General features: G+C 57.1%; 1 protein-coding gene across 1 annotated transcript in view; it reads left to right on the top strand.

The window, feature by feature from the left end:
• TSNARE1 (t-SNARE domain containing 1) overlaps window positions 1-17,692 on the top strand; it is a 68,050-nt gene that overhangs the window by 33,781 nt on the left and 16,577 nt on the right. Inside the window, 3 exon segments of the mRNA XM_081116914.1 lie at window positions 2,901-2,930; window positions 4,750-4,808; window positions 8,758-8,885. Coding sequence (XP_080973040.1) covers window positions 2,901-2,930; window positions 4,750-4,808; window positions 8,758-8,885 — 217 coding nt within the window.

Here is a 17,692-nt window from a genome sequence, read left to right as displayed (position 1 = left end):
GGTCCTGGGTCCTGGCACAGGTTTGGGGCCCAGAGGGAGTTTTGGGGAGCAAGCACACTGTGTTGGTAGCACCTTATGGGGAGCATGGAGGGCCTGAGGTGTGGCTTGGGGCTATAGTGAGCTCCCCTCTCTGGCCTGATCTACTGCTGGGACCAGGGCCAGAGTTTCAGGTGGGTGCCAGTGTAGGGCCAAACTCATAAAGAAGCTGAGCAGAAGCCACCGAGCAGGTGGGAGGACTGGGGGGTGGGCATGCTCTGAGATCAAGCATGGGGCTTCAAGGAGGAGGTGACAGTGTTGCAGCACTCAGGAAAAGCTGGCAGCCCACAGCAGGGCTGGCCAGGGGCCAGGCACTCCCAGGGAGCAGCACTGGGTCCTGGCTCTGTGAGCAGTACTCCCTCCCTGGGCATCAGGTTTACATGTTGGATTGGGCATCAGAGAGGATCAGGGGCTGGGATCAGGCTAATCCAGCACAGTGCTGCCTGGCCTGCCCACGGCTCTTTGAGGGGCTTAGTGCTCACAGCCTAGCTTTGTGCAGGCACTGGCGGCCTTGTTTCTCTTTCCCCTCCCCAAGCTCAGACAGCAGGATCCTGAGCCATGACTGCACACAAAGACTTTCTGGGGGTTTGCTGAAGAGCAGGAGTGGGGTGGAGGTGCTCCTTCAGCCACTCCTCTGTTATCTGGAATTAGCTCTGATCACTGGGCTGACCACGGTCCATTTCATCTGATCTGACACTCACTTCTCAGAGCTGTCTCTGGGGCCCAGAGACTCACTGACCAAGGGCCCGGCCCCAAGGGCCCTTCCAGTTGACTGAACCCAGTCCCTCCTTTAACACATAGGGAAACTGAGGCCAAGAGGCAGGAGTTTTCCTGGGGCCACAGAATGAGTGAAGAGCTGCAAAGGGCCACTTCTCCAGAACTCAGGGCTGGTGCCTACATGTCACCTTGGGCCTGGGGGATGCTACATGAAGCTTAGTTCCCTTTCTGCAGGGAAACCTTATAGCAGCCTAGGACCAGACCCTCTTGAGGCCAGTGGGATCTAAATCCTAGTGCCGTGGGGAGGCTCGTGGGGCTCCAGGGTGTCTGCAGTCTCAGCTGGGATCACTTAGCCTGGGGTGGGGGGCAGTGCCCCACAGCTGGGGCCAGAGCATGTGGAAGCTGCTTCACTCTCACAATCGGCAGTGCTGATGCTGACCTCGGCTGGGGCATCACCTGGAGCGTCTGCACCCCGTATTTGTGGTAGCTGATGTCTTGTGTATTGGCTTAGCTCCAGTGCCAGTGTTCATGAAAGGAAGGCAATGATCACCATTGCAGCTGATGACAGTGTCACTTCTGGTGCCCTCTGTGGTCAGAGTAACCTCGGCCTGTCCAAGTTCAGGAAGGGGCTTGGCCCTACCTCTCCTTGGGAGGGAAAATGGCTACGTCTCCTAAAGTGGCAGCAGACACGGCATGTTTGAGGCTCCAGAAGGAGAGGGGCTGCCACCAAGCAAGGAGGGCCTCGTGTGCCTGAGAGGTTTGGGTTTTATATTTAGAGCAGCGGGAAGCCGATGGGACGTTCTAGAAGGCAGTGACATGTTGGATGGTGCTGAAGACACACCCTGAGTTAGGCAGGGACTCTGGGAGGGAGCACTGGCTGCCTCCCAGGTGGCAGTCTCCACCCTCCACCTGTCCCCTGCTTGCTCTTGCTCACAACCCCATGGGGTCCCGCACGGGGGGTGCCTCAGACCCTTTGGCTGTCCTGAGGGTTCACGGAAGCCCATGTGGCAGACAGGCGGCCCGAAGATGGGGTGTGAAGCATGGACTGGGCCTGGCCTGGTCGGCCGCCTCCTCAAGCTGGCTCAGGTCCCTTCTGTCCCACCCCTGCCCTCCCCACTGTGAAAGCCATTTCTGTGTTTCGTGCTCACGTGCTCTGTGACTTGGGTGTTAGGGACCTGGGCTGCGGTACCTGAGGGGTGTCCCTCCTTGTCAGCCATATGCGTTGCATGTGGGGGTCCCGCAGGGAGCAGAGGGGGCATCCAGCTGCAGCTTACAGGGTCTGGAGGCTTCTCTGGTATGCACTGGGGCCAAAGCCAGGCCAGGCCCCTTCGCTGGCCTGCTGTGTGCGCCCGTAGGAAGCCTGAGGGCGGGGTTTGCCCTTTGTGCCACTTGGTCGGAGGGGTAGTGATCAGTTGCAAGTAGGCGAGGGCGGGTCTCCCCAGTTCCTTCCAGGTTATACAGAATCAGGAACTGTGTGGCTGAGGGGACCCTGGCCCCTGTCTCCCATGTTCCTGAGTGTGGTGGTAGGGGTCTCACCTAAGACTTGCAGGGCCAGCCGAGTGGGCCCAGGTTCCTTCTGAGGTTCTCACCCCAGGTTCCTGATGAGTGCTGACCCCCAGTGGGGCCTTGCCACAGGGAGGGCTCAAGACTGGGGCCTCCTTGGTGGGTGGGTGGGGGTTGCAGGTGCAGACTCAGGCCAGAGGTCATCTGCAGGGTCTGTGGTGGCCATGGCTGGGTGAGGGTCCTGGTGGTGGCGAGCCGGTGTGCATGGGCTCCCCTCACCTGGAGTCGCCAGTCCTTCTTTCCTTTCCCAGCCCCACCCTCTGCTTTTTGCTCTCTGTTTCCATCTGTCTGTCCCTTTGGCCCTGACTCTGGCTCTCCCCATCCTCCTCTGTCCCTCGGCCACTCCTCGTTCGGTTTCCTTGTCTTCTCTCTGCCTCTTGCCTTCCTGCTGGTTTTCCCCTCTCCCCTCTTCTCTCTCCGCGTCTCCTACCCTCTCAGTGTTGCCCTCCCTTCTGCTTTCGCCGTTCCTCCCTGTCTCCCTGCCCGGGTTCCCCACTCCCGCCTCCACCCCTGCCCGCCTCAGGCACACGGCACAGCAGGAAACTGACCACACCATCACGGCCCGCACCAGTGCCATGGAGCAGATGTCGGAGCTGCTGCGGGGCTGCTCCGGGGTATGTTCCCCTGGAGGCCAGGAGGGGACGGGAGGGCGGCATCCTGTAGCTGGGTGGGAACAAGTGACAGGAGGGGTGGCGTGGGGCAGATCTGTCTGTGCGAGAGGCTCAGGCTGTGGTGCCAATGAGGAGAACCTCAGCTGGACTCTGAACCAGGCTGCATGTGCACAGAGCTGCAGCCACATGGGGACCATTAGGCCCGCAAGCCCAGGACCTTGGAAAGGCGTCCACTCAAAGTTGGTCTCACCTCAGTGGCTCTTTCTCATCATGGGCTTGCATGGCAGTGCGGGGTGGCAGTGGAGGGGTGAGGGGCCAAGGTCAAATTGGATCTACACAGAAGCCCCCATGCTGGGGTGGGCTTAGTCTGTGACTTGAGACACAGGGTCTGGGTAATGGCCAGGGCTCTCGGGAGATGACAGGAGGTGCTGGGAGCAGAAGCGGGCCTGGAGCTCGTGTCTGCATCTTGGTCATGAGAATACTGGGACCAGTGTGGCTTTATGTTGGTGTGTGTGGTGAGAGATGAGGGTTGGGGCTGCCGGTGGCCTGGTAGAGCTCACAGCTGACCAGAGTGGGCAGTGCCAGGCTCAGTGCTGGCTGGTCCATTCCCATATTTGGTGGTATGTCTGGAGCACCCGCTCTGTGCCCGGCATTGTTCTGGTCACCTGAGGTGCGGGGGTGAACAGGACAGATGAGGCCTGCTCCCCTGGGAGGCCAGAGGCCGTGTGTAAGGGCTGAGGTTCTGGTGGCAGAAGGCATGGTTTTATGGCTGCAGTCCTGACGCTGGTGATGAGACACAGCTTTGAGTGCTGGGTGCGTGGGCCCTGTGGTGGCCCTGAATAGGCCACTTAGAACTCAGGCTGAGGTCTCCTGAGCTTTTAGATGGGGATTACCACAGTCCTGTGAGGGTTGTTTCAGGGACCAGGCAAGTGTATTGTGTTGGAGCAGTGCTGGCTCTGTGGTCAGTGCTGAAGTCGTGTGCAGGATTGGGTGGTGCTGGTGTCCATGGCGATGCTGGCCGTGTCTTGGAGCCTGTGCTGGCATCTGCGGGGATGGTGTGAATGGGGATGAGCCGATTCTAACGGCAGAGGTGGGATTATGACAGCAAGTCTGGGGATAGGTATAGAAGGGGGGCTATGCGGCTGCTGCCAGGAGAGCACAGGAGTGTGGGACCTGAAGCCTGCTGGGAGGAGGGGCTGTGGGGCAGGCCAGGCCTTGCACCTAAGATCCAGTCCCTCTGCAGTGGAAGTGGCTTCAGTTGGACTGCCTAAAAACTCGGCTCTCTGACGCCATTTGATACAATGGAGTGGCGCAGAAGGGGAGGCTGGGAGGACAAGACCGCCAGCTGGGTGGGTGGGCCTCACTCTGTTGGGCACCCACTCTGGCTGTCTTGTCCCTAGTTTGGGCTGGTATGGTCCCAGCCCCCACAGCAGAGGGTGGGCCAGCTGTGGGCATTTGACAGTCACCAGGATCCAGCTGGTGTGACCGCAGGGCGTGTGTAGGGAAGGATAGTGAGCTTTTGGTGCCGCCCAGGAGATGGCTGCATAACAGCTTCCCAAGAGGTGGGAAGCCAGGTGTCACTCCTTCTGATGGGTGGGGAAATAGACCTAGGGAGTTAGGTGCCTGGATGAGGCTGTCCCGCAGGTCGCTGGCAGGGCCCAGCCACATGCTCAGTTTTCCCAAGACCCTGAGGGCTGCACTGTCCGGGGTGGGTGTGCTCTGCTGGCCATCATCATCCAATGTGTAATGTCTGTCTGACTGTTTCTCCTCTCCTTCTGCCTTTTCTGTTCTTCCCACATCCCTCCTGTGCTGTTTCCAACAGAAAATTGTGGAAAAGGCCTGAGCTCTTCTTCCCATGGCGAGAGGGATGGCAGACAGCAGGTGGGTGCCAGAGATTCTCTATGGCCTGTGGGTGTGAGAGGACAGCACAGGGTCAAGCTGTTGCTCCAGGCAAGAGCAGGAGGAGCTGAGGGCAGGGCCTCAGTCTGAGGGGTTGGTCTGGACAAATGATCTTTTAAAACATTGACATTTGACCTTAGGCCTGTGTCCTGGGCTTGGTACGGGGTAATGGTTAGCAGTTCCGCTTGTTGAGCATGGCTACCTTGTATCAGACCAATCCTCCCATGAGTAAAAAACCTAGAAAAGAGCATAATTGGAGTCCTCGATGAATGAGGGCAGGGGGAGAGACAGATGGGAAAGAGACAATATTTGAAGAGGTGATGGAGAATTTTCCAAAACTGTCCAAATGCTTCAGGTCATAGATTGAAGAAGCTCTATGACAAATAGGATAAATTTATCCTCTTTCTTAAAAACCACCCTCAGTCACATCATAATAAAATTTTGATTAAGAAAGGGAAAAATAAAATCTTAAAAGCTGATTAAAGCCTGAGAAAAAAGTCACATTATTTAAAAAAGGAGCAATAAGACTTACATTTGACTTCTTAAAAGAAACAATGGAAGCCAGAAAACAGTGGAAAGGCCCTGTTAAAACTCTTAAAGAAATTACCTTCACCTACCTCTTTGTGGTGTGCTAACATTTGTTACCCAGGTGAAAAAGCCCGGACCATAAAGAAATAGGTTGCTGAACTTGACTTTGTTAAAGTCAACATACCCTTAAGAGAGTGAAGAGGAAGCCCATAGAGTAAGCAAAGGTATTTGCACAACACATCTGAAAAGGACTTACAGCCATAATATATAAAGATCTCTCACAAGTCAATAAGAAAACAGTAGCTCAATTCAGAAACCAAAAAGGGGAAAAGCCTCAGGCAGACACATGGCTGGAGGGGACGTGCTCTCAGCATGTGTCATGGGAAGAGGGCAAAGTGAACCCACCACACCTCACACCCAGCAAAATAACGAAGACGGTGCTGCGCGGTGACGGCGGGGGCCCCTGGAAATCTCACACTGCTCATGGGAGCGGAAGTGGTACCCCCCTGGAACACTATTTGAAAACATCTTACGGTACACTGTTTTTCACCCCTGACCTTGCAATCCCACCACAGGTGCATCCCCAGCAGAAAGGCCCTTATTTCTCCACCAGAAGTCATGTCGAACACTCACAGCAACACAACACCCAGTGAAACGGCAGATTTATGTTTCAGTAGAATTTTTTTAAAAAGGAGAATGGTTAGTAGTACTTCTGAGAACTTATGAAAGATGAGCTAATTTTCAGGAATTATGGTAGCTGTGCACAGTGGGGTCGCTACCACCCTGCTCCACACAGCGATTGTTGCTGCGCTGATGCTCCCCACTTCGGGGCCACTGTCCACAGACTGGCAGTCCCGGCAGGAGCCAGGGTGCCCACCACCTGCCTCTCTCATCAGCCAGTGCTGGGGTGGCAGTGAGCAGCAAACCTCCCTGGAGTGGGCCACCTTAGCTAAGGTTGGCCACAACCTCAGCCGGGTCCTGCGTTCATCTGGGGCTGGCTCCTGCCCTGTGCTCTCAAGCAGCAGTAAAGGTGAACCCCACCCCCTGGGCCAGCTGGACCTTCCCTGCTGGGGTCTCCCTGCAAGGCACAGGGGTAGAGTTGCCCCTTGCTGTGTGCCCCTTTCATACAGGGCTGGGGGATGGCTACAGTCATGCCAGCTCTGGTGGTCTGGGCTTTGACAAGTCTCCAGAAACTTCCATCAGCTAGCAAGTAGAGTTGTTGCTGTTCAGAGAAGTTGACCGGCCTTGGCTGCTAAACAGAGCTGTTTCCCAAGTGTGTGACTGGCCCATGCCCTGCACCCTGGCCCTGCCCTCCTACAGGGTTATGGATGTTCCTGCATGGAGCCCAGGTTGGAGCACTGAGAGAAATGGCCTCTTTCCCAGAATCCCCAAGGCCCCTGGATGCTCCTCATTGGCCCTGGGGTGGGGCTGTCCTCCCAGCCTCCTGGAACAACCCTCAGGGCTTCATCTTTCTCACGGGAAACCACTCAGCCCTGCTCTCCAGCAGTTACGTTGGGCTATGGCTCTTTTCGTACGTGTCAGAATGGGACCCAGACCCTTGGCCCTGGAGGGAGGAGAAAGCCGCCTTTGTTGACGCTTGGAGCTGGAAAAGCATCACAGGCGGCCCCTCCGTCCGGCCTAATGCAGTGCCAGCAACTCCTGATCCCAGCTTCGGAGCTGAAGACCCAAATTGGGCCTTTGTACAGAGAATAAAGGGGTGCTTTCTGGTCCTTTCAGAAAAGGGAAGGACTGTGGTGGGGTCAGCAGCTAAGCTATGTCTTCCTGGCCTGTCTCTTGTCCCGAGCCACTGGGGAGGGAAGCCTGGTACCTGTGGAGGGGAGGGCACGCGGGGTCCCAGCCACCACACCTCTGCACAGCAGCTGGCAACCTTGGCCTTGGGGTGAGGACCAGTATTCCCAGTCTAAAGGTGAGGACATGGAGGCCATGAGACTGTGTGAGACTTGACCGGGGCCTCCCATGGGGCTGAGTGCTTCAGCTTCCGGAGGGGCTGGAGTTGCAGAAAGGGAGGCCGTGAGGCTGGGCCAGCCCCCTCCTGCTCCCACCCACCCGCCAGGCACTGCTCACTTCCTCCCGCCCACACCCGGAAGGGAGGTGATAATTGCTGCCTTGGCCCAGTAGCGCTTGTCAACAGATTTTTTAGATCTTTAATTTTATATGCATCTATCCACAAATTTATTTAAAGGCTTCTGCTGACTGGGGGAAGAGGTGTCTCCTGTAGTAGCATGTACGTAGGGAGAAGGCAGGCTTGGGAGGGAGGACTGGGTTAGCAGGGCTTCACCACTCCATTGTGGGACTGGGCAGCCGTCCTGTGACTGAGAATGGGTGTAACCAGTGGTGGAGCCTGGCACAGTTACAGAAGGAGCTCCTGGCATCACACCTGTCCTTCCAATGGCCCTGGTGCCCCTGGTGCCATTACCCCCTGGCCTCCTGCAGGTGGCCACTCCTGCCCTCCTGGCATTTGTCACAATGGTGCTGAAGTTCTTATTTGTGGATTTCTCGGTTTCTGTGCCCAGCAAGTATGGCTGCGCACTGGGTTCTCGCTGTCTGTGGCTCTGTCCCCAGGCCTGGCACTGGGCAGGCGATCACACCCCTGAATGCGTGTGGGAAGAATTTGAGACTTGAGGTTGTGTTCTCCTGGTTGTGTTCTCGGCAAGGGGTCGGGTCTGCTGGAGGACAAGCATAGCCCTGTAACTGCTGCCTATGAGAGACGTGTTCACGGGGTCTGCAGGGCCACCCACCTCATTGGGTCCCCTGAAGCCCCCTGGAGTCAATCCGGGAGGGCCAGGAACATGGAGCCTTCTCTGTAGGGTCTTTTGTGTGACCCTGGTTGAGACTGGACTGCGGGTCCTGCCGAGTGCTCAGTGTAGCCAGGCCTGGGGTGGCTGGAGGTGAGCACATGTGCCAAGGGGCAGGGGCCCCATGTCCACCTGTCTCTGATCCTTGCCCACTATTTACAGAGCCCCAGCACCTGGCAGCCTTGTGGGAATGTCCCCCAAGAAACAGGGTGGGACATTCCTCCATCCACCCCCAAGCCAAGAAAGGGACTCAGGAGCTGCCTCCCTGACTACGGGGCGAGGCATGGGAGGGGCGCTATGGCTGCAGAGGGCAGAGTGGTCGACCTGTGAGCAGGAGGTGGCCAGCCTGGGGCACATGCCTCTGACACACACTTGCATCCTGTAGAGCCCAGGCTGGGGCCTTTCCCCTTCCCAGGAGGCTGATGGAGTGGGGGGTGGGGAGCACAAACTCCTGGAGGCTCCTGGTGCCCTTGCGCTGAGGCTTAGCCTCAAGGTGGAGCTGCCTGCTGCTAGCTGGAAAGAAGACTTAGCCTGGGTCTGGTGGCAGCAAGGTGTACCCATGGTAACGGTCTGTCTGTCATCAGTAGATTCCCCGGGACCCTTCTGCTGAGCTGGCTGACGACAAGATCTTCAGTGGGGGTGGCAGCACATGGCAGGGCCAGGAGCAGGCGCTACTTTCACCAAGGAGGACCTGGAGGCCAAGCTGCAGATCGAGGTGAGGGCCTAGCATGCGTGTGTATGTGCATGTACACATGTGCCCTTGGATCCCCTGGTACCGTGACTCTTGGCTGTCCAGGAAGAGCTGGGCCAGCCCTGTTTTGGCAACACTCACCATGTGGTCAACAGACTGAGGCTGTCTCCTGCCTGAGCCATGCGGATGGCCCCTCCTTGCCCTCTGTGTTAAGCGTGGAGAGGTCAGAGTCCAGGGAACCCGTCAGAATTCATCTGATGTCTCTTGCTGCCTCCCTGGGTTTCTCAGTAGGGCACAGCCATCTGGCGGAGCTAGGGCCTGCTCTGGGAGGTGAGTCTCAGTCCCTGTGACTGTTTCCTTTGCTGCACTGAGACTTCCAGGAGTCTGCTTCGCTCTGGCCCAAGGGTTCTGAACCTGCAATTCATGGTGCTGCCAGCACGTGGTGGTTCTTTGTCTTCTCAAGTTCCCACGTGTGCAGTCCAGCCTGCCAAATGTGCCTATAGCCACAGATAGTCTGTGACAACTGCCAGAGGCCTGTGGCCCTGACTGGTGTGTGGGTATCCGGTGTGCTTGCAGTGCATTGAGAGTGCGGCACTCTGGGTGGGACTGAGCCCTGTACCTGGTGTGACACAGTCCTCCTCCCTTGCCCTCAGGCCCTCACCTGCAGCAGGAGGGGTTGGAGCAGTGCTTCCTGAGGGCCTGCCCACCCTGAAGCTCCCAGGGGCTTGGCTTCTGGAACAAAGGTCCCTGAAAGCAATAGCTTCTAAAAAAACAGGGACCTGGCAGGTCAACAGCTCAGGACCTGTCACGTGTCTGCCCCCAGCAGGTCTCACACTCTGAGGGCCCCCTCCCTGGGTCAGCCTGGTGAGGCACCCGGCCCTCCTCAGACCCTGTGCTGACACCCCACCCTGTGTGGGAAGACAGGCTCCCTCCTGCGGAGACGACCAGAGCAGGATCAAGTGCAGAGACGGTTCCATCTTTTGCTTGGCTCAGTAAGTCTCTCTGACTACGGGGTGAGGGATGGGAAGGGCGCTGCAGCTGCAGAGGGCAGAGTGGTTGACCTATGAGCAGGAGGCTGGCCCACGCTTGCGTCCAGGCAGGACATCATTACCGGCTTGGAGGCCACAGGATGGGCCATGCCATCTGACCCCCAACTTGGGCACTGCTGGCAGCCCTGGCATTTGACCAAGCATTGCTGGCCCCTCCTGGGTGAGGTACGTCAGGAGGGCCATGCCCAGCTGAGCTGAGGCCTGCACATGCAGGGTCAGGTCTGGGGTGGGGTGTCCCAGCAGTGGGAGCGCACTCTTTCTCCTTGCCCCTGATCCAGAGGCCAGCTGGTCTCCGGCCTCCCAGCCGAGGGCACCTCCCTGACACTGTCCCAGGTGGGCCAGGCCTTGGGGGCCCCAGACCTTCTAGGACCCCAAGGGCCAGGTGTTAGTGCCACTGGGGCAAGTGCAGGCAGCTTGCTGCCTCCTGCCAGAGCCCTGTCTAGAGTGGAGAAGAGGGGAGGCATATTCCATCCTGTGACAGGGCTCCAGCTCTAACTGAATTTGAGCAGTGGCAACAGGCTGGGTGTGGGTAGAAGATGCAGGGTCGACATGCCAGGTGGTATCTGGCCCCCCAATTAAGTCATGCCCAGGCCTGGTTACACTTCCCACTGTGGGCCAGCAGGCAGCCAGGTGGCCGGCAGCTCTGCCCCCAGGCCTGTTTGCTGCCCTTTGGTAACCTGTTCGCCCACTGCAGCTGTGCTAGAGCCCTAGCCCTCCCCTGCCTGGGGCCTGGCTGCAGGGTGGAGTTCCCACTGCCTGTCCCAGGCTGCATGCCCTCCATCCCGTGCCCTCTGCTGCTGAGCCTGTGGGCCCGAGAGGGGATCTGGGGTCTCTGTGGCTATGCAGCAAGACTTCAGTCTCCTTCTGCTTTGTCTGACATACTGTTTAGTTAATTATCTTGTTGTTTATCTCAGTCCTCAAGCATGTAAGCCCACGGAGGGAGGGGTTTTACCTGTCATTGCTGTGTTCCCAGCACCTGAAAGGACGCATGACACTGGGCACTCAGTGACTGTTTTTTAAAAAAATATGTTTTTATTGATTTTAGAGAGAGGAAGGGGGAGGGGGAGAGAGAAACAAACATTGATCGTCTGCCTCCTGCATGCCCCCTACTGGGGTTCGAGCCCACAACCCAGGTATGTGCCCTGGTCAGAATCGCTACGTTTTGGTGGATAGGGTGAAGCTCAACTACTGAGCCAGGCCGGTTGGGGCATCAGTGACTGTTTCTTGAACAAAGGTTGCATGGTGGATGGATGGGGAGGGTGGGGTGGATGAGTTCTCTGTTGATGAAAGGCCCTGCAGTTTTTATCTCTACGCATCTTCTTGTCAGCCCCCACGAAAGCCCTGTGAGAGGGAGACCCCTATGTTCCAATTTTATTGAAGGCTTGGAGAAGTCATGCCTTGACTCAGGCCATGCAGCTCCTGTGGAGCAGAGCTGGCCTTGTGTCCAGGCCGCCTGCCTGGAGAGCAGGACTGTCCTAACTGCGGTGCTCTGACACCTGCCCCTGCGCTGGCCTCTTTCCCAGATGAGAAGGATGTAGGTCACTGAGGTCACCTACCAGGTAGTGGCAGAGCCAGTTTTGTCCCCATGGCAGTTCCTTTACCCTGGTTGAGTCTGGCTCTTCCTGTCTGCAGGGTAATGCAGTGCCCCATCTCCCTGGGGTAGCAGAGATCGGATGAGATGGGCACATGCCCCAAGCCACTGCTGTCACATAGTAGGCTTGCCAGGCACTGGTCTGGTCCATGGAGCTCTGCCAGGCTCCCCCTGCAAGGCCCGTGTCACCTGACCTCACCTGTGAGTGCCAGTGCTCCCTGTTTGCCTCCAGAGCATTGTGTCACCTGACCCAGGTGCAGAGCTCAGAGCACCAGCTGCTCTGTTGCCATGGCTGCCTGGCAGGCTTAGGAGGGAGGAGGCTAAGGATAAGGAGTGGGCCAGGAGGCAGCCTCCAGGCTGAGCAGAGCCCCAGGCCCAGCCCCCTCCCAAAGTCGGTGTGGCTCCCCTCCTGTCGTTGGCGTGCACTGGAGTGCGGGGTGGTTGATCTGGCTAGTATCGAACTATAAATACCTAATAAGCCAACACAAAGTTTGCTTGTTCCATTAACTGGAACCAGCGTCTGTAGGTGGATGGTTGCCAAGATCCTAATTATAAGAAGAGACTGTGTGATAGAGAAAATGCAGTGGTATTTTCAGAGGGCGCACACGCATGCACCAAGGTTTTATCATGTCCCATGCAAGGTTGTTATTCCGCGGTACCAGTGAAAGAAGAGAAAGAAGGTTCTGTGAGAGCTTTTAATGAGTTCTAGTTTTAGAAGCAATCAAGAAATAATTGCATGATTTAAACATTTACTAGCTAAGGTGTTTTTCAGTCTCGCCTCCTCACACTCGCTGTCCCGCCCTCTCTCTGGTGCCCACACCTGGCACATGGCTCCCAGTACCTGTCACCCTTGGACACCACAGTTGGGGCTGCTTGGTGCTATAGGAGGACTCCATTCTGGACTCTATCCCAGTCAGCTCCAAGGCCACCTCGCCCCCCAGTGCAGGCCCCGTTCCTTCAGGCCCCTGACCAGCCTCGCCTTGAGCTCACAGCCCAGCAATGAGGACTGGACTTCTGCTTGGAACTGGGTTCCCATCCTTGCTCCTGGTAGGATCTACACCTCTGGTGTATCCCCCAGGCTGCCTGGGGAGTCAGGCCCCACCTGCCTTTGGTGTGAGGAGCTGAGGCCGGCCCGCCCCAGGGGCCCAGCTCAGTGGCTGGAGGGACACAGCTTCAAGCTAGCTGCCTGTGCCCAGACACTCCCACTCTGTGCTGCTCCCTCACACTGTGGCTGCCTGTCTGTGCCCCTTTCTCGGGTGCCTCCTTCTCCTGACCAGCCTCTCATGAGAGAGGCCCCATCCACTGCAGGCCCAAGTGCACTCACTGACCCAGGTCAAGATTGGTGTGTGGCGGGTTGGGGCAGGAACATGGAAGTCCATGGAGGTGGGATCAGTATGCGGACCTGGTGAGCCTGCAGCCTTTGTCTTGTGAGCTTGATGCCTGGACCGTAGGGCAGAACCTAAGCTTGGCTTCCCAGCCCCCGGCCTCACCTAGGAAAGGCTGTAGTGAGGCAGATCCCAGAATATGGCCCAGGTTTGGGGCCACTGAGCATCCACCCATCTGCTGCAGATCCCAGAGCCTACACTGGTAGACTGCACACTAGCCAGCACCTTCCTGGCCATGGGCCCCATTCCCAAAGAGTTAAGCCTAGTAATTGAATTACAATTGATAGTATGTGTCCCTTTAAGATCAGCTAATTGCTTCACTTCCCAGAACACTCCTAGAAAAGAGAATGAATTTCCCTGTAATACTCTGCAGTGGGCTGAAGTGACCCTTCTGGAAATTGATCCAGGCTCCAGAATGAATTGCAAAGTCGGTGAGGGAGGGTGTGCTGGGGTGGGGTTCCCAGACGTGAGTGGTGTGGCCATGTCTCTTACGAGCATTATTGCTACTCCACTGGGCAAATGGAATTAATGTGGATTGGACTGCATGGAAGATGCCAGAGTCCAGTATGACCTGCTGGGTGGTGGATGCCCCAAAGTCCTCCTGGTCCAAGGTTCTGCTCCTCACCCCATTCACCATCTTCATGAAGCCACTCAGTGTTTGGATAGTGGGGCTACCATCCATCGGCCACCCATCCATCCATCCATCCATCCACCCATCCATCCACCCACCCATTCACCTACCTACCCACCCATTCATCCATCTATCCACCCACCCATCCACCCACCTATCCATCCATCCATCCATCCATCCATCCATCCATCCATCCATCCATCCATCCATCCATCCCCCATCCATCCATCCATCCATCCATCCATCCATCCATCCTTCACCCACCCATCCACCCATTCATCCACCCACTACCTACCCATCCATCCATCTATTCACCTATCCATCCACCCACCCACCCACCAGTTCATTCACCACCCACCCGTCCATCCATCCACTACCGATCCATCCATCCATCCATCCATCCGTCCATCCATCCATCCACTACCGATCCATCCATCCATCCATCTATTCACCTATCCATCCACCCACCCTCCCATCCATCCATTCACCCACTACCTACCCATCCATCCATCCATCCATCCATCCATCCATCCATCCATCCATCCACCATCTACCACCCCCCCCCCCATCCATCCATCCACCCATCCATCCACCCATCCATCCACCACCCACCCATCCATACACCATGACATGGGGGACATGGGGTGACATGCCTGCTGTCTGTGCTGTTGGTGGGCACTGACTTGGGTCGGGTGTGTGGAGCCTGCAGGCTCTTGGTCCTGGGACTGTGCTCACTGGCTCTGGGTGGCTTGGATGACATAAGCCTTCATTCTAGCTCCCTCCCAGGCCGAGAGAGGACCTCAACCTTTCCCAGGCAGGGCCCCTGTTGCCTTCTCTTTATCCAAGAACAGGTCTCTGCTCAGACGGAGAAGGGGGCCTTCCCTTGGGAGTAGTCGTGGAGCCCCAGGGCTGACCCCTTACCCTGGTGCGTCTTCATGCACATGGCGCTCACCTTGGGTGCTGGGAGTGCTCTGCGGGGGGGTGGGGATGGTGGCTTGGGGTCTCCAAGACATTTCTATTTTATGGACCAGGGTTAGGGGTGTTCTTGAGGCCCAGGAGAAATTGCCACATCTACCATCTACCACCCACTGTAATTAGTGGCTAATTACACTCCAGCACTGGGCCAGGCCAGGGTGGAGGAGACATCAACAAGGTCTGGTTCGACTTGGAAAGGCCTCTGAGAGGGGGGATGGAAGCGGTCTTGAGAGGCCGACAGGATCATTGTGGAGCTCGAAGTCCCCGCGTTCCTGAGTGTTCAGACTCACCAGGCCAGCTGTGCAGGGGCCCTGGGCTCACAGTGAGCTCTGCCCAGCATACCCCATGTCCTCAGCTCTGCCTGCTATCACCCCTGGCTGCTCCAGAAAGAGGTGACGAGGGGACACCACCCCATGGCAGGGTGACTTGGGGATGGGTGTTTGCGTGGGATGGTCCCTTTCAAGGCAGAAACAATGCGGTTTTAAAGTGGTGGGGAATTTGGGCTCATTTTCAGCAGCTGTATGCAAATAGTATGCAAATGAGATATTTTCCTTCAAGTTCAGAAAAACAGTGTTCTTGAGGCCCCAGTTGGCCCAGCATCTTGTCCTCACTCAGAGCAGGAGCCCCTTTTTCAGAAGCTGCACTGAACAGGGGCAGCCACTGCTGTTTGCTTCACAGATGAGCTCGGCCCAGAGTCCCGATCCCAACTCTCAGTAGCAACTCGGTGTGACCTTGAGCACATTGCTTAATCTCTCTGATCATTTTTAAAAAATATATATATCTTTATTGATTTCAGAGAGAGGAAAGGAGAGAGAGAGAGAGATAGAAACATCAATGATGAGAGAGTCATTGATCGAGCCCACAACTCGGGCATGTGCCCTGACTGGGAACTGAACCCCGATTGCCTGGATCCTAGGTCAATGCTCAACCACTGAGCCACGCCCGGCTGGGCTCTCTGATCATCCCCCCCCCCATGTCATAGGCGCAGTCCAGCAGGCTCAGATAAGGGGGCCACTCCCCAAAGTCACAATGAAGTTGGCCACGGCAGCACAGACCTCGAACCCAGGCCCGCCTGCTCTGTGGGGTGGGAAGTGGGGTACAGGAGCCCCTTCTTGTCCAGAGTACTCAACACCAGCACCACCTCTACCCTCAGTCCCCATCTGCACATGAGGAGAAGAAGCCCAGAGAGGCTTGGCACCTTGTCTGGGTCACACAACCTGTCGGGGACACAGCCAGGATGAAGACCCCAGTGCCCGGTGCCCAACCAGCCCCCCCTCCTTCCTGCTGCTCATGAGTTATTAATCTGGCCTCTCTAGGAACCAGAACAGCATGTCTGTTTACCTCACGACAGCAGAAAAGAAAAACAACAAAATTAAACCAAACACACCACCCAGACATCAAACAGGGTCGCTCACAAGTGCGTGCTCTGCAGATAGAAGGGTGTGGCGTGGAGTGTGGCGTGTGGCGTGTGGCGGTGCCTGCCCGAGGAGGCACCACAGATGTGAGCTGCTCCTCTAATGAGCCGTGGGGCCTGTCTCCTGGGTGAGCACTCTCAGGGCCTCATTGATGCTTCCAGGAGGCAGGGCTCAAGGCAGCCCTGCCGGGGATGAGAGATGTGCGGCCCGCGAGCTGCTCACAGCCCATGCATGGGTGGGACGGTCGAGCAGGAGAACCTTAGTCCCTCTCAACCTCCTTGTCTTTTCTTGATTGTGATTTTGGGTAGTCTGGCTTCTTCTTTTGAGCCCCAACTGCAGGGAATCGCCAGCTCCGAGAGAAGCCCCGAGCAGGCGTCCTTGGATGAGGTCCCTGCGATGGCTCAGTGCGTGAAGGACAGAGGTCTGGCCACAGGTGGGGGCGGGAAGCTGGGCTTGACCTGTCACTCACCTTCTGTGTGATCCTGGGCCTCAGCCTACCCATCATTTAAATGGGCACCCTTATCCACGGATGGGTTCTAGGCCTGAGCGTCGGCACCACAGATAGCCCCATGGGTTACTGCTCTCCAGGAGGGTGGCTGGCCACCCTTCAGGGTCCCCTGTGCCCTCTTTCGTTGGACACAGACCCCAGGCCTAGGGAGCAGTGGTGCACCTGGCCGCTCTGCGAGGGGCATGGGAGGGAAGGACAGTTGCTGAGGATGGTCTCTGTGAGGTCTCTGCATGGTTCCCACCAGAGTCCCCTGATGTGCATGTGGCGGAGGCGGAGGCGGTGGCTGTTTCTAGGCCTGTGCAGCATGGCTTGCGGCCTTTCCTGGCCACGCTGGTGCCGTGGTCTCCATCCCCCTGATACGCAGGTGCTGCCGCAGTGACGCTGTCAACAAGACAGATGAAAAGCTTCTAAAGAAAAAACAAAAGCAAAGGGGACAAGGGGATGTGTGTGACCCTGGGATTGTTAGATTGTCCCCAGTGCTGTCCCGGAGAGCCAGGCTCCTGCACACTCACAAGGCCCATGACGAACGGCTGTGTCCCTTTCTTCTGGCCCAGCCTGGAGTGGGTCTAGGGAGGCTGCCTGAGTGAGGCCAAGGCCCTGGCCCCCGCCGCTCTCCGCCTTAGGGCCACGAGCGGCTCTGCCTTGCTTCTGCCCTAGGGGAGGGAGGCTCATTTCAGCTCCGTTTTTAGCATGGTGAAGAGCTCCCTCATGCCTCCCAAATTTGCATTTTTCCCTCAAAATGCTCTTGCCACTGGCAGGAGAATGGATGTGAAATTAGGAGGCATGTGGCTGTAAATGTGAGAGTTGCGGTGTGGGTCTCAGTGGCTCAGGACCTGCTCGGATCAATGACTGGCAGACATAGCCCACCCTCGGTACCAGCTTCCCTTGTGGGAATGGCCACCTGAGTCTCGCTGTCCACTCCACTTTGAAGAAGAGATGAGAGGCCTCAGCGGCCTTGCTGCTGGGGACCGCACAGTGGATTTGTGTGGGCTTTAGCATCCCATCTGCTGAACTGAGCATGTCACAGCCCCCACTGTAGCAGTCAGCTCACGCTGTTTGGCTGCAGTAACAAATGACACTGTCTCAGGCTGCTTTTTGCTTGTCTCCTGTCCATAGTGTGTTGGAGGTGGCTTTGTGCCTGTGCTTTGGCTTCAGGACCCAGACTAACAGGGCAGCCCCCTTTTCGGCTTCACCCAGCTCCCAGTGGAGACCAGAGTGGTGGAGGAATCTCACCGGGGCTCTGTAAGTGTCTGTCTGGATGATGCAATGACACTTCT

Source organism: Miniopterus schreibersii (assembly GCF_964146895.1).
Source record: "Miniopterus schreibersii genome assembly, chromosome: 17".
In the NCBI taxonomy this organism is placed as follows: domain Eukaryota; kingdom Metazoa; phylum Chordata; class Mammalia; order Chiroptera; family Miniopteridae; genus Miniopterus; species Miniopterus schreibersii.
The sequence above is the reverse complement of the archived record's forward strand: the minus strand, read 5'-3'. Positions and strand labels throughout refer to the sequence as shown.